Source organism: Rhipicephalus microplus, chromosome X, assembly GCF_043290135.1.
Source record: "Rhipicephalus microplus isolate Deutch F79 chromosome X, USDA_Rmic, whole genome shotgun sequence".
Classification (NCBI taxonomy): domain Eukaryota; kingdom Metazoa; phylum Arthropoda; class Arachnida; order Ixodida; family Ixodidae; genus Rhipicephalus; species Rhipicephalus microplus.
In genome coordinates, this window is record NC_134710.1 from 274,194,207 (window position 1) to 274,211,654 (window position 17,448).

A 17,448-nucleotide genomic window follows, 5' to 3' on the forward strand; every position below is an offset into this window, starting at 1 on the left:
TGCATGGAGTAAAAAGGTTGGACCACATTTGCTCTGAGCCGTTTGCGTAAGACGGAAGGAGTAGCAAGCATGTACGATAAGCTCGAGGAAGCGAGTTCAATTCCCAGTCATGGTGAATGCAATTCCATGAGAGCCAAATAAAAGCCCACCAATGTACTCATGGTGTACACTAAAGAACCTCAGCTGGCCGAAATTCTTCCCGAGCTTTTGTACGATGTGACTCATGATCATATTGGGGTTCAGACAATTAAAACCTCAGCAGTTATAGACCCTTTTCGAAAAAGAGCACCCCTAGCACCGCGTACGCGAACTACAGTCTGCCGCCATTGTGAGGGCACCACAGCAGACGACGCAGGCTGTGTGTCCCAGCGACGCTGGTGCACGTTTCTTGCAGCGCACACAGACACCTCTTGCGTTCCTGCAGGAAACGGACCTCGTTGGGAGGGCACGCCGATGAGAGTCTCTTGCAGGCCGCATCCATGCATTGGCAGTTATAACAAGCCAAACTACTGGTCCAACCCGTTGAAGGGTACAAAATATTGCCCATTGTGCAGTGGAAGCAGCTCAGAAAACTTATCGGAGAGTACTAGGAGCTCCTTCAAGCTAGAAAGCGGAGTGATTGCTGCGGATGATAAGGAGAACTAGCCGCCAACACAAACATCACAGCACTCACGCATTTGACGGCTCGCTTTCCATCCCCTCATGATGGCGCTAGCTATCCCACGCTTCTTTGCGAAGCGAAACTGACGAAAAGCTTAGCGTTAGTTGGCGTATTTATGAAAAGGGTCTATTGTGAGAAGAGGCAAGCATCACACATGATGCCAACCTGTATGTCGACAAACGCACCAGCACGCGCGGAATTTCTAAACATTGAGATTGCGGTATTTTGAAGAATTGATTTGCCTTGTTTAGTGTCCATGTACTTCGAGTTGTCCAGTAATTCGCCCTAACGTTGTCAGTTGCTATCCTTTTGGTAGGCTAAACTGGTAGAGGGACCGAATTTGAACAGTGAGACGGTTTAAGCCGAAGGTTAGGCCATTTCGTGTGCGCAGAAAAATCTCGTCGAGGGATGATATGACCATGCATCACCTAGCAACAAGTTGGAGGAAGGGAAAGATGATGAAAAGAGGAGAGGTGGGGAAAGGAGGAAAAGAAGAAGTGAATAAAATGAGATAAAATGTCTTAGCGAGGCGATATTAAGACCTGGGTCCGAAGGAAAGCGTTGCGATCACTCGTCTATACAGGCGCGCTAGTAGAGCAAGCCTTCATGGGAACCATATGTTTGCGTTGCTATGGGTCGTTTTGTCACTACCAAAAAAAGGTAGTGACAAAATGAAAGATACAGGGTCAGAGAAAGAAAGAAAGAAAGAAAGAAAGAAAGAGAGAAAGGAAGGAAGAAAGAAAGAAAGAAAGAAAGAAAGAAAGAAAGAAAGAAAGAAAGAAAGAAAGAAAGAAAAAAAGAAAGAAAGAAAGGCGTCCAGCTCCACTGTTCCTTGAGGCTTAGCATTACCAGTGCGAAGCTGCCCTATTTTTTATCAAGTTGCTGGTAAATCTACAAAGATGTTGTAGTAGTTCAGGTGTTAAATGTATAGAGGTTTTGCAACATAGTTTCGTGGTACGAATAAGTCGATGGTTTTTAATCGTTCCTTCACCTCGCGGTATTTCTTTGAATTGCATTTCAGAATCCAACCACTTGGATTTTGCCGCGCAGTCGCACACACACTGATCAACACACCCCAAGATTCTCCCCTGGAGATTTTGCCAAAAAATGACCCTCCGCGGAGGTCTAGTAACGTTGCTCAGCTGCTTACCGCATTGTTGTGGGTTCGATCCCAGCCGGGGTGGTCGCATTTAGATGGAGGTAATATACTAGAGGCCAGTGTGCTTCGCGATGTCCGTGCACATCAAATAACGCCAGATGACAAAAATTTCCGGGGCCCTCCCTCACGGTGTGTCTCCAAGCCCATCATAGCTGTGGAACTCGTAAAACCTCGATATCTTTACACTCGTCAAAGATTGTTTTGGCATTATTATAGGGTGGGTGTTTGCTACCCATTGAGAAAGAAACCAAAGGCACGATGGCTGAGCCAAGAAATATTTCGCCTTTCTCTTCCTTATCGACATTGATGACAGGGCTGCTTTCGACCACTAGGATGGCAAGAAAAAAAAACATTGAGCAGGCTTTTACTACAAGCTGTGTCGTGTCGCATGGGCGTCAAGTAGTTTTGAAAAGAAACGATCCAAAACTTATGGTGTTGCCACACCGAAAGCCGATCCAGAATTTATTCAATATTTTATGTGGTAGAAACCTATCAGAAAGGCTATAATTAACCTCTTTCTATCTCGCCCTCTTTTTCTTTGTGAGGCCTGCTTTCTGACTCTGGACTTCTATACTTTCTGTGCCGCTTTCGTTGCCCCCTCCACCCGCGTAAGGTTAAAATCGTCAAGTTTCAATGCACGTAAACCTTTTTACCTTTCTCTAAATTTTCATCATCTAAACCCTCATCAGGCGCATTGCAAGGCTTGATCATTCACGTTGCTTCAAGCTTGTTTTTGAGGGAGACAGTCTTCCATCAGTCGTCAAAGTTGGCCACGCTCGCCACTAAGTCCGTCCATACATACCGAAGCCCCTTCAATGCTACTAATTTTTCAATATGGGACACGTAAAAGGTGTCTGTACCAGTTATGTTGTGTTCCCATGGTGTGTTGAACCTCATTCAAAAGACACCACCACGAAACTGTGTTAAAATGCTCTAACCACCACGGCGCTCATAAAGCATCGTTTAAAGATTTACCACGAGTGCAGAACGAGTGCGCGGTGCTCAAACGTATTATGCACGACAATTCAACATGCAGAAAAGCTGCTGGTACCCTCAGGTGACGTCGGGATCACCAGAGAAGATCATCACGAAACGTGACACCTACCGATAGAGACACGTCATCTTCCACAAGAACAACTGGCGGTCGACCATCAAGCTTTCCGAAGACGAATACATCGTAAAAAAAACAGGATCAACACTCGATCCTTGTGAAGAGTGGCCTTCACTTCCACGAACACAGCCTGATTGATAGGTGGATTGAATTCCGCCAACCTCGATGCACTCACGAAACACTGAGGCAAAGACGACGGAGGGTGCAAAGACAACTGACAACTGAAGTCATTAACATGCTGCAGACCCTTATGAGCGGGATGCGCATGCTCATACGCAACATTAAGACCCCGTCGGCGCAGAGGACGCTGCAGGCGCTGGACACTTTGAGTCCGGTGCTTGCAGCTCTAGGGTAAAACTACGGCCCACGACATGCTATCCTTTCGAGAGGAGGTAAAGAACAAAACTGTCTTTCAGTAGAACTCCAGAGGTTTAGGGCCGCGCATATCCGACTTCCAGCAATATGTATTCACGAACCAGTTCTCCATAATTGGGATTTGTGAACCCACCCTGTCGGCTCACATCAGACTGTCTGGATGTGAGTGCTACTTACGGAGAGCTGATGTCGGTTGTTGTGTTCTTACGGCGCGACATAAATTACGTTCATCACCCTGTACCACCTGACGAAGAAAACCAATACTTTTGCCTAAGAGTGAAAAAGAACAAGACCACGTTCACAATCATCGGAGCTTACTTATCTGCACCAAGTCCTCTAGACTGCGAGCAGTTGCGCGAAATTTTGAATTCATCTCTCCAGCCATGGGTGATAACTGGTGACTTCAATGCCCACCACTACTTGTGGGGAAGCTCCAGGGTCAACATTAGAGGCATACAGTTGGTGCCTTCGCTTCTGAGTGTGAACTTAGCCTCGAGAATGATAACACCCTTACTTATTTGCGTGTATCAGCATATATAATACTAGCTTGGACCTCACTTTCGTGTCACGCTCGTTCCCCAGAAGAGTGCACTGGATTTAGAATTTGGAAACAGTGTAGTGACCAGATCTAAACATACATGAAGATTGACGGCTCTCCAAGTCTCAAGTCCTCCAGAGCCATCTAGTGCACCTCTTGGCTAAAATGCAAGCTAATCATGGAAGACTGTGTTGGCGACCCTTCAACCTAGAATACGCAATAAAGAGTGCCGTACAGTCCATCGCACGTTCGCTTTCGGTGAGCTCATTTCGCACCAATATGCACATTGAGCTTGAGAAACTTCAAGTGATTCGTTGTCGTGCAGAATGATGTTATAGACGCGTGAAATCCTTTGATAATTTGAGATTGACCAGATGCAAACACACACAAAAATACAGCGTCACATGGAAAGGCTGGATAAGCGATGATGGGCATCTTTTTGCGAGTCCTTGGATCCAAGAAAGCCCCTGTAGGTAATCTGGGGAACTGTCCGGGGTCTTCGTACAAACGTTGGTTTGTACGAAGACCCAGCGCTACCCATTTATATCTCTGGCACTTACGCTGTGAAGAGATTGACGTCGCAGAATCTTTCTGCCGAAGGATTGCCTGTGGGGAAAATTCAACTGGGATGACAATGCTCGACTGTTTATTATTCTCACGTGATCCCCAAATGGAGTGTATATTTTCGATGGAATAACTAAACGCTGCTCTTGCTTTGTGTATACGTTCTTCAGCGCCACGACCTGACAGCATCACCTACCAGGCTCTGTGTCACCTAGGAGAACAAGCTCGGAAGGCGCTCTTTCTGTTATACAATAACTTCTGGCAAACTGCCATGGTTCCACAGGATTTGAAGTGAATTCGCCTGATTCCGCTTCTCAACGCCGGCAAGTCACCTTTGGGCCTTTCCTCCTACCACCCAATCGCCCTCGCAAACTGTGTGGTAAAAGTTATGGAGAGAATCTTTTTAACGCACCTGGAATGGTTCTTGTAGTTCTACAAAATATATACAGATGTCATGCCCAGCTTCAGAAGAGGCCGCTCATCAATCGACAATGTAGTTGATTTGTGGACATACGTAAATCATTAAGAAGCCCATAAACGATTATCTGCTGCTCTGTTTCTTGACGTTGATGGGGCTTACAACAATGTCTGTCACGATGACACCCTTAGCGCATTGGAAGGAGTGGGACTTGGTGGAAAGATCTATATCTGGGTTCACAGGTATTTACAGAATAGATCATTTCATGTGCGAACAGAGAATGGTCAGACACCTGAGTATTACGGTATCCGAGGTGTGCCGCAAGGCGGTGTGCTAAGCCCGACGTTGTTCAACCTAACAATAAATAGACTAGTTGGCACGCAGGCAATCAGCATACGACTTTTCATTTATGCTGATTACATCTGTGTGTGTACATCAGGTGTGACTCTATTTAAACATCGCGCTCGGCTTCAGAAGGCAGCATCAGTGACATCGCACTATCTACATAAACAAGGGCTCCAGATCGCAAGTGGAAAGTGGGCAGTTGTGGTGTTCACCAGAAAGCCAATGTCCGCTTCAAGCCGAGGCTTTTAGTATGTGCCTTGGTCTACCCCGCTGTGCACCGACAGCTGAAACCATTGCCATTGCGCACGAACACTCGATCTTGACGCACATCACCATTGAAACGATGCGTACATGCTTCAGGCAATATGCTAGGAACCCTTCTGACCATTTGACGAGCCTCGATACTGAGAGGCCCCACACGAAATTAAGTGCAATTGTCTGTGCGCATCGTGCACCATTTACGTCAGGTTATACACTTGCGGAAAAGCCAGCGTATCCTCCGTGGTGCCTGACCCTTCCACAAGTACGTCTGACAATTCCAATAATGCAGAAAAAATCAAATTTGGTTTTGTCAGGCCTGAAACGATTGAGCCTGCTCCTCTTGCACGAAATGTACAGTAACCACCTGCACATATACAACGATGGTTCAACCGCAGCGTCTAGTTCTGGCGGTGCGGTGGTGATACCAGCTCGAGAAATAACCCTGTGAATCAAGGTGTAACATGTCACTACGTCTACGGTGGCAGAACTTGCGGCTATGCGTAGTGCCGTAGAGTACATCACATCCCAACGACCGAGTAAATGGGCTGTGTTTTTCGATTCGAAACCTGCCTTACATGACATGCACTCAGTTCTTCAACGAGGTTGCCACGAACAGCTAACGCACGGGGTTGTCAAGCTTTTTCACCAAGTAACATAAACAGGCCATGAGGTGAATTTTTAGGGGCTACCTGGTCATTGTGGTATCAGTGGCAATGATTCCGCAGAAAACGCGGCTCGCACAACCCACCAAGAGCACACCCTTCCGATTCATTTGTCGAGGACAGACGCTGCAAGGCAACTTCGTCACCTGGCAAGTAGTCTGTGTCTGCTGGAGTGGGACACGCCAAGCATAAGGCATACAAGACTCCACCAAATAAACCCTCAACTGGAACTTCGACCTCCATTCCTACTTCGTCGGCGTGAAGCTTCGCTTCTTTGTCGGCTTTGGTTGGCGGTTGCCTTCACAAAAGCATATACAACCCTCATTGAAGTGACGGACAGTGCGGAATGCGAGGTCTGCGGCACCGATGAAGACATCGGCAATCTGCAATGCCGTTGCCATCGTTTTGCATCTGCGAGACAAAAAATTTCTGACGCGTTCGGACAAGAGATCTCTACCGGAGTATGTCACAGCGTGACGTCACTTGCGCTCGTGCAAGGTGTGGTTGGCAAAACGCCCCCGCTGGTGGCTCAGTGGTCAGTCATGTGGTGTTTGGGGCATGATTTTCTTTAAATGCGAAGCATTTCTTAGCGAACTTCAGTGACTTTGAGCGTGTCTATCTATCTATCTATCTATCTATCTATCTATCTATCTATCTATCTATCTATCTATCTATCTATCTATCTATCTATCTATCTATCTATCTATCTATCTATCTATCTAGCCGCTACAAGACTTTGTCTCTTTTGGTCGTTTGGATAATGGCATCTATACCAAAATTGGTATGGCATAGCATGACTGTATGGCGAGCATAATTGACTAGTAATAACATGAAAATCTTGACATGTATGTCATGAATGTCATGATTTACATGTCATGGTCTTTCGTCTCTTGCGGTGGTTTCATTCACATGACATATTGCAAAACTGGTATGGTATGACATGCATGTCATGTAAGTCATGACTACACACCATACCCTAATGCTGCGCTCACGGTCGTTTTGCTAGCTTCACATATACCGAATTTCGTATTACGTGAAGTGAATAGATGATGAAGGTATATGACTGGTGTTAACACGATAAACATGACATGCGTGTCATGTACATGCCACGCTCATGATGCGCTCATAGCCGTTTCGCTAGCTTCACCTATACCAAATTTAGTATTACGTGTCGCGAACGAACGACGAATGAAATGACATGTCCTAACAACATAATAATGATATGCGTCTCATGTAAAGCATGACCACATACTACGCTTATAGTGCGCCCGAGGCCGTTTCAGTAGCTTCCCACATACGAAATTTAGTATTACAAGACGTGAACGGACGACGAACACAAATGCTAGGCGCCATTATGATAATCATGATATAGAAGCCATGTACCGCATAATATACATGGATACGACAGCTGCAGCTCGTCTTGCAAACGTTGGTGGGGCCATCGTTACGCGACTATAAAAAACATGCTTCCATATTTTTTTTAGATACCTGACTGCCCATAGCACTTCTACTTGTGTTTACTGCATACTACACCCATGCTCCTCGTAACGTTGTGCTGATTTTGAAGTGACATATCACCTTTCCTCATTCGTGCTTCGCATATTATCGATTCCCACTGTACGTGGGATCCGCCAATTTTTTTCAAAGCGTAAACTTCATGTTACAGTGGGTATACATCAGCTGTAGTACGTGTTAGGAAAGATCTAGCTGTGTGGTTAACTCTGTGAGAAATATTTGCCACGCTGGCTGGCTGTTTATTATCAAAATTGAGCCCCGCCGCGGTGGTCTAGTGGCTAAGGTACTCGGCTGCTGACCCGCAGGTCGCGGGTTCGAATCCCGGCTGCGGCGGCTGCATTTCCGATGGAGGCGGAAATGTTGTAGGCCCGTGTCCTCAGATTTGAGCGCACGTTAAAGAACCCCAGGTGGTCTAAATTTCCGGAGCCCTCCACTACGGCGCCTCTCATAATCATATGGTGGTTTTGGGACGTTAAACCCAACATATCAATCAATTATTATCGAAATTGAACACACGTGGTGGCCTGTGCGGGGAACAGCGGCATCGTCTTGGAAAATGCGCACTGTTGTTGTAGCGTGTTGTATGCGTTGAAAGGCATCGACAACATTGGTTCACCTTTACGGACGGCGAAATTGAGAATATTGTACGTGGTGTGGGCAGTGTGAATAACGATGCCTCTTGTTTGCGAAAACATTGGAAATCGTTGTTTGCCGGTCAACAACCGGTTGTCGGCGGAACTTCACGATTCGACATTTAAGTCAAGGTAAATATGAATTTCACGCGATTATCTGCGAGTCAGTACATCTCAGAGTTTGCGCTACGCTATAGAAAAAAAAAAACGTGATCTAAGCTCGATGATGCGACTATACGCATGACCTATAAGGATGTTTACCATCGTTGTATAGCTGCATATACGCTTCTCCCCGGTGAGTATGACAGTGTACATATAATTGCTATCGCAATAAAACAACAATTCGCTTGAATTTCTGTCACAGGAATGCAGACACACGCAGCCCTGCTATGCTGACAGATCCCGTCGGCAGAACTTTCTTACTAACCAGCCTCTGCGCCGAGGGAAGGAATGGTGGGCGCGGTGCTCGCAGTGACTTCATGAAAACAGGGAGAGGTCTATTGCACGATCGGCCACTCTCTGTGCAGATGCTGCTGGAGAACCGTCCTCGTCTTTAATCGCCTCACAAGGCAAAGCCTTTTTCCGCTTTCTGAGGACTACGGGCCTATGTGAACGCCTTTGACTTTTGCATAGTACCATTGCTGCACACGTGTCAGACCATGTACTATTTTCGCTTCTCTTTCCTTTCTCTCTCTCGTCTTCATACTCCGCTTTCCTATTCCCCCAGCGTAAACGGTAGCAAACCAGGCATGTGCGTGGTTAACCTCCCGGTCTTCTCTCTTGTCGTTCTTCCTTCCTTCCTCTCTATGCCCCTCGCTTTCTTTCTCCCTTAGGATAGCTGTGTGGTCAACGCGTCATCTGGGCGTGACATCAGAAATCCAAGAGCACTGGAGTAGGTAAGATGAATACATTGTTCCGTTTCTCTATTTCTTTCGCGGTGACTACTCCAGGGAAAAATGGGAAGACACGCCTTCGGTATCATTATTATCTTGACTAAAACCCAAGGCTATCTCTTATGCGGATTTACGCCAAATCCCTGTGTGCTACCAGTAAATGACCGATCGCTTCGTCACTGTCGCATGTTATAGCCTAGACTACTCCAATGACCTACGAGACAGCGGCTGCAAAAATGTGCAAATGCGTTCTTATATTTGTAGCTTATTCGTGCTTTCAATTTTATCGAGAGAGAAAGAGAAAGCAATAGATAACAAAGACAGGAAAAAAGCGAACATATATCCGGTTTGCTTCATTATACGAAAGATTAAAGGAAGTTCGGGAAAAGAAAGGGCAAAATAGGGTGAAATTCTGTACACGCACCCGAAGGAAGATGTACAAGAGGACTATCAACAGTCGCTTATACTGGTGCACTTGAAGGGGCACATTAGTACGCTGATATAGCGTACCATTTAAGCTAAGAGAGTTGATAGGGTCACACTATATTTTGGACCCGCGAAGCGCTTTGGAGTCTAACCAAAGCCCCGTTTTAGCTGTCTGCGTATTCATGGAGGAGCGAGACACTCTTGTGCTGTGCAAATATATATTCCTGTGAAAACACTGTTAACACACGTTCGTGTGTTTTCCCAAGCATGAAAATGATGCAACAAATTCTTCCAAACTACTCAGCGCCAGCAGAGACAGCAGGAGTCGCGTGAGAAGAGAGCATCATTCGGAGACGGAGACTGCATGCCAGAAATATGCACGTTGTGCCCACTTCCTTATATCTACTCTTTGCGTGACTGACAAAAGCTAAAAACGTGCGTTTGGCAATTATAGTATACGGCAGAGCTATGAAGTCATGTCGGGGAAGGCGTTATTTTGGTTGCATGCTATTTTATAATATGCCATTGTGTCCTCTGATTTGTAGTTTTAATATTTGCATGTTATGTTGTTCAATGTGCCCTTACAAACATTTCCTGAACTGTGTAACAACCCAATTTGCATTGTTCCAAATTTAATTTGCATCATATTTCACCCTTATATCATTCACGTTGCGGCACGTTGGTACGTACTTAAGTAATAGTTTCTGTGGGTGACGAAAAGCGTTTGAATGATTCCATTACCTCATTTTGTGTTGGTGCGAAAAATGAATAATGAACAATAGTTTCAAAAAGACTTTTTCAGTCATTCACAAGAAAAGTAATGCCGGTTATTGCAACATACTTTTACAATGGCATCTCTTTAGCTAGAATTATGCAGTATAAATGTCTGGTTTCACCTTCACTCATGGTCTTTAATGTTCTACTCATATTGCCTTAACATGATCCAGAGCCTTAAAGCAACTAGGATATTTTCGTTCAACAATGCAGAAAGCACCGAAAGGTGTGAAACTTTTAATGTATAAATCTCTTGTTCGCCCTATCATACATTATGTCTCCATAGTGTGGTAACCTTACAAACTATGTGACATAATCAGACTAGAAGCAGTTCAAAAGAAAGCTGCCTCTTTCATTTTTCGCAGGTACTACCGCTACTTCTCACCGTCTTTAGCATTACATGAGTTAAAACTAGAACCTCTTTTGGTACGTCATGATGAAAAATTATTAAACTTTTTTCACAACATACTCAACCATTCATATCGCATTTCAAACACAGCCTTTTTGTCATTTGCTCAGCCTTCCTCTACCCGTAACTTCTACGAGCTCAATCTTGCTACCTTTTTTGCGTGCACATATACATTCAAGTATAGCTTCTTTCCCAAAATAATAGAATAATGGCATACCTACCTAATCACATTCGATCACTCCCCCTCAATGATTATGTTACTGTTCTTGCTGAAAACGATTATGTAACAAAAGTTTAAATTCCTTTATTGTTGTATATGTGTTTTATTGTTATTTTGTTGTTACTTCTTATGTATCTTTACTCTTGGGATATTTTTGCACTATATAACCCCACTCCTACAGTAGCCCTTTTATAGGGCTGCAGTATGTAAAATAAACCAAAATAAATAGAACTTAGCACCCAGTCACTCCTCCAATCGAAGAGAATAAATAATATACATATGGGATTGCAGGCTTCAATCCATGGCCCGACCAGAACACAAGCCATATGCTAAGCTCATTAGACCCCCCCCCCCCCGCCAACCACATGCTAACTTCTCGTGTGCCTACACTCGCGGGATCAAATCCCGGCTGTGGCGGCTGCATTTCCGATGGAGGCGGAAATGTTGTAGGCCCGTGTACTCAGATTTGGGTGCACGTTAAAGAACCCCAGGTGGTCAAAATTTCCGGAGCCCTCCACTACGGCGTCTCTCATAATCATATGGTGGTTTTGGGACGTTAAACCCCACAAATCAATTGTGTGCCTACACCAAAAAATTAAGACCCTCCCCCCTACCCCCCATAGGAGCATGCGTAACGTCGCGTCGCGTGCCATGCCTTGAAAAGCGAAAGCGCATAATCGAAAGCGAACGTGTGCGTGCCAATTTCCATCGGTCACAGATACAAGATTGTCACGCGCGAATAATCCTCAAACTTACCACTGTCCCTCGTTCTAGCTATGTTGCATAATAATATTGATTATATATGTTTGAATACATGCCAGTTTCTGCCCGTTTCCTTACTGCTGATTTAAACGCTATGTATCATTTCTCTGCAGGTCATGCAGAGCCGGGTGTGGCATCATTTTTGCGAAGAACAATAAATCAGCCATAGTTCTTGCCACCGTGTTCACAAAAACATGTTGGGTCATCTGCAAACGCTTTGCATAACATCAAACGATGTTGGATAGAAAGCTGCGAACTGACCAGCCAAATATTTTGCACAAGCTTTATTCACACAGTGTTTGTGGAGCTTTGCACAAGCGTTATCTTTAATATTTCCACATCGGGTCTATGTTTGCCATCTTTTTACGGCTAAGCGGAAAATTATGTGCTTCAGTGAAGCCACTGTATCCGGCAAGTACAAATTATGTGCTTCAGTGAAGCCACTGTATCCGGCAAGTACAACTATAAATTGAAAGTCACGGCGTCATATTTGTCAACTGTCCTAGCATTCATGTTGATGGTACTGAGTATAAAACAAAATTGATGCTAATCTATACTCTGCATGGCAATCAACAATCCTCCAATTTACAGCCTGTAAAGTATCTCCCGTAATCTATTTGACGCAAATTAGCAAGTCAGGAACGCAATCCGGCATTTATTTTGATATTAACTCAATAGTACTCATTTAGTTGATAAAAGAGTGTATTGTGGTGTTTCACTTCAATATCCAGAGGCTCTCTGCAAATTACATTTTTCCCGTCTTTTTTTTAACACCTCTCATCTATCATCTTTTCTTCTACTTAAGCCTTTCTCGAGCACAGTATAGCCAGCCAGTTTGAAACCTGACTATGCTCCTTGCCTATCAGCCTTTCTCTATAGCTCCTCCTCCTCCTGGTATGCAAAATTTTTCACGTCAGGTTCATAGGGCTCTTATTACATGAGCGTACGCGATTCGCGAGTGGTTAGACAACTAAAAAGTTCTTCGATAAAAAAAACGGCCATTCCCTTGCACTAAAAAAGGGAAAGAAAATAACGCCGTAAAAGAGAGACCCCCACCTGGTACCCTTGCAAGTACTCTTCATTCAAGAGCCCCGAAGCAATATAATAAGCGTCTTGCTTGAATGTGAGAAAGTTGAATGGCAAAAACTGCACAAATAATTCAATAAAGGAGAAAAAAAAACATAAATAGGTCAGACGTATTGGCGTTTTCCTTTACGGCGAGCTGAATGAAGTAAGCTTGTGGATTAAATTGAAAGCGTTCTGGCTGCTTTACCATTGAGAGCAAACAGCTTAGTGCTATTCGGCTGTTAGAAAAAGCAAACGGGAGCACACTTGCCTCGCCATTAACGGCATTCTGAGCGTAAACGTGCATTCGCGTTTTGTTCGATGAGCACGGACATTTTGGCAGCTAAATATATGGTAACGTATTGCACATTTAGCTCTGCCCGTACCCTGCAAATTATCTTCATTAAGGCTCTTAAACAGCGATCGACTACTTCACCACCTCAAGCTGGCTAGTGAATGGGAAGAAATCAAGCCCATGCATGTTAAGCACCTTAGATGTCAGGAAAGAACTTGACTGAATTTCTTGGCTCGTCGAGTCTCCCCCGTGCAACTGTTTGCGAGCTCCGTGTGCAGGACTTCAACTCTTCAAAAGCATGCAACTAAGATGAATCGTTCATAACCCTATACTTCATAGTTTTCCCTGGAGTGACGCGAAGTTTCTACATAGCAAACGATTGGGTTGTCAATAGGACCATAAGCGTAAAAAACAAAAAAACATTGTAAAAAGAAAAACACGACAGTACCTCGCGGTTTCGGTTCGGGAAAGAAAAAGCTTGGAAGCGTTTTGCTAAGTAAGACTGCCAGGTCTAAGAACTGGCTAACCTGCCTGTCTTTCTGCTTAAACTTTCCTCCTCCTCCTCCTCCAAAACTGATTTTAACAGAGTGCACATGTGACGCTTTGGCGTTTTAATTTCACTCAGGTGGTTACATCCTCCGAATATTAGCAATCAAAAATAAATAAAAACTAGAGTTTACCGACAAAAACGCGCCTCTACTGGTTTCTAGACGTTTAGGGTGGTTGACCCTTCCTTTCTGCCTCGGTTCCCGCTCAATGCATCTGCCTCTCTATCGACCTAAAGCACCCTGCCTACAGTCCTCACAAAAACACCAAAATTCGTACATCCTTCGATTTTCGTTCACTCTACTTTCACCTTTCGCTTGTTTGTGCCGCAACACTCTAGACGTCCTCTGTCATACAGGGACAATTCTTTCTTGGCTTCTATCTAGAATTATGACGCACTGCCATGCAAAGGCAACTGACAGAAAGGTTTTCGACCTTTTAGGACAACTATCTTCAAATTGTTTGGCACTCAATATAAAACTATATACACTTGAAATATGTGTAAGTATACTTAAAAACGTGGCTGCATAATTTTTTTTTTGTTATTCTCATCTCCAAAGTTTTTTCAGACGTACCTTTCTCAGAAGCTCATGAAATAACTGTTTTATTAAGCCAGGTATACCCTTATTACATGCTAAAAACATCTGTGTTTTAGTTGTTCTTTATGTTGTTTTTGCACACCGCCATTTGTTTCAAGAAACAAAGAAAGTGAAAAATAAAGGCGCGTCTCTCACTCTCATATGGCTACAGGTAGTCATTGTAGCAATACGAAAGCCGAGCGTAAGTCAAAAGCTGCTGAAACTTCAGAAAATAAACATCTATCTAAGAACTTACGTCTGACAGCCCAGCCCTTGAGTTTTCGGAGCCCGAGGAAGAGCTTGAAGTAGCTGGCCATGCATTCAGGCCCGATTTCCACTTCCGAGCTGGCCCTCACCATGAGGGGAAATATCTTGTGGAGCACAGTCCCAAAGCTGGTTGTCATGTTGTGCATAAATCCTTCCCATGTGAGCTTTGGGGGCGGGGGCGGCGTGTCGGCGTCGGCGGGATCATTTGTCGCTGTACTCTCTTCATTGGTAAAAGCTGAGGACGTCGTTACATCTCCCAATGAGGCCGCATTTTCCTCGGCTAGTGCGACATCGACGCAGCAACAGCAGGTGACCGCGAATACGACGCAGACAATGAAGATCCTGGCCGTGGCACCGTTGAGGGTCACGCCAGAGCGACTTCGGCACGGCCGCTGGGGCGGCGGCGACCGTCGGTTCATGCCCACTCAACCGCTGGAAGAACGTGCGGACCTTCGCGAGGAGCGATCGCCCCTGGAGGATGCGCGCCGAGGAGTCTCGTTCAACTTTCGCGGGGGGACTCCGGCAAGCAACGACCGCGTCGCGGTGGGAGGGGAAGGCGGGAGAAAACCAGTGTACGAAGAAGGTTTTTCCACGCGCGGTCCACTGCGGCGGCGGTGGCGGCGAAGACCGGCATCACAGAAGACGCCAAGGCTCTCCCTTTCTGCCGTGCCGATGCCCGCCGCCTTCGTCCGTTGCCGACCTGCAGCCAATGGAGGGATGCCTTCAGGAGCGCGAAATCAGGCCACAGAGTGGCGTGGGCCATTATAGTCGGTCACCTGGACGCGGCGTCAGCTGCAGCGTACATGCTCCGGCCGCGCCAAACGACAGGGCTCATCGTTTCTGGCAGGAACGGCACGAAACGCAAATAGAAGGAAAAAAAGAAGAAAAAAATGCGCTCGCCTTTGGTTCCTTCACCCGGCTGACTATCGGTCGTGTCTTCGACGCGCGTGCGTATGGCACACCAGCAGGCGAGACTGACAAGAATAAGCGCTTGTTTGTCGTCGTCATCCGTCTTGTGCTAATGTTTTCCAGGTCAAGCTGTTTCTCAGCCGAAGCTTTCTCTCTTCTCTTTCCATCGTATTTCTTTCTTCTTTTTTTTCGCCGGATTAAATGACCTTGATTTCTTAAAGTTTTCTGATACACCGATGAGAGAGGCATCAATCAAGGTCTCAGTTGCCTTTATAACTCTCTCGATGACATGCGCGTCATTTGGCACTGAATAAGTTGGTAATCGCTTAATGTTAATACACAAATCAGAAAACAGTACTCCACACAAGAGACATACTGAAAGATCGAGCGTTCACTAACCGTTTTTTTTTTTAACTTCGATCCTTACATAATATAGCGCACACGACAGTCCTTTGCGCAGGCTCATATATATCAAGAGTATTACCAGTCTTCTCAGCTTACATCCTACATCCTCTCAGCTTCCAAATTCAAGTGATCATAAAAAAAAATCATGCACTGAATAACAAAGCAGGCATGCCACACTGACAAGTATCCTTTTTTTTCATTTTTTCAATTAAGAAATCTTCAAAAGTTCGTCAGCCTTCTCTTGTTTTTTTTGTTTTTTTTTTCCGTGATGTGACTGCTTTTCACAGTTATATGCAGCGCAGTTGGTAGGTACAACCTTATAAACAGCAAATTCTTTTGTGTGTGGCCGCTAACGTGGTGCGCAATCGGTCCTGCGTATGACATTGATCAGTAGGATCTCCCAAAGCACTGCCAAGAGCAGTTCACATGGCTTTCTTTTTTCTTTCTTGTCGAAGCCACTGGCGCGTTCATCGCGTGAAGGAATAGAGGAACGCAAACAGTAGCTTTCTCCCAAGTGCTTACGCGCCAACGAGCTCACAAGAATATGCACACATAAAATCTTACCTAATATTCACGTGTAATCAATCGCTGTCACGGGTTATGTTGATTCCGCGAATGTGTGCGTCATGCGACGCTTCCCTTCGATATGCGGTGCCATCGCGCATTATTTGTATCTAAGAGACGTGTTAACTCGCAAATTGCACCACACCGACAGATAGAGTCAACAGAATACAATATGGACACTTGCAATTTTTATCGCTTTATTGTTTGATTTATTAAAAGCGGGACATTTAGGCTTTTCACATGCACGTGCTTTGGCTGTAACAATTTTTTCACACAAGTGCATTTACAGAGAGCTAAAAAAAACCTGGGCCGTTTACAGGTTGCTGCGTTACTGAATCGTCAATTATATTACACGTATACATACCACGGTCATAATGAAGCTGACTCTAATACAGGACAATTGGGCGTGTATAGGTCATGTGGAACAGAACGCATACAGACCTCAAATACGGTACTGAACACGAATACACACGTGCAGTTGAGAATAATCATAAAGTAATTTTTGTGTCATTTATCTTGTTGCATATTAAGTCTATTGCCTAAGCCGCGCACTGAGAACCATGCACGTCAAACAAGCTCCCGTTCTCGGTCACTCAAGCTCAACGATGAAAGTGTGCTGGCCAAGAAGGCAGCACTGACGGCCAACAAGGAACACGGTGGCGCTTGCGACGAAAGCACACAAATGTCACACGACTGTAGCTTTTAAATATAGTGTGTCGCGGTGCCCTTTGAGCATTTCTGCATAAGAAGTCGTTTCTTCTTCGGGGATGCTCATTGCCGGCACTGCGTGTCTGTTGGACGCTGCGCTTCAGCGATTCTTTTTCGTAGGACAACCTGCATACTGCCGTCACGCACACCATCGTGCACGAAACTCTACACAGTAAAATTTTTCACACCCTTATGGGTGTAAAAAGGGTGTTTTGCAGATTTACACCCTTTTTGATTAAATGTAACACCCTTTTCTTTGCTGGTACACCCTCAGTGAAAGGTGTAACTGGCGAAAGGGTGTTATTATGCCGTTCGTGAGGGTGTTGAAGAACAGAAGGGTGTACACCTATATAATAGTTGGAATAAAAATTGTTCCGTGTAACGTC

General features: G+C 45.1%; 1 protein-coding gene across 1 annotated transcript in view; it reads right to left on the minus strand.

Moving 5' to 3' along the window:
• The window catches only part of LOC119162208 (nose resistant to fluoxetine protein 6), a 128,622-nt gene extending 113,374 nt beyond the window's left edge, over positions 1–15,248 (minus strand). The window contains exon 1 of the mRNA XM_037414674.2: positions 14,466–15,248. Coding sequence (XP_037270571.2) covers positions 14,466–14,895 — 430 coding nt within the window. The 5' untranslated portion in view covers positions 14,896–15,248. The remainder of the gene's footprint in view (positions 1–14,465) is intronic.
• Positions 15,249–17,448: the final 2,200 nt, after the last annotated feature.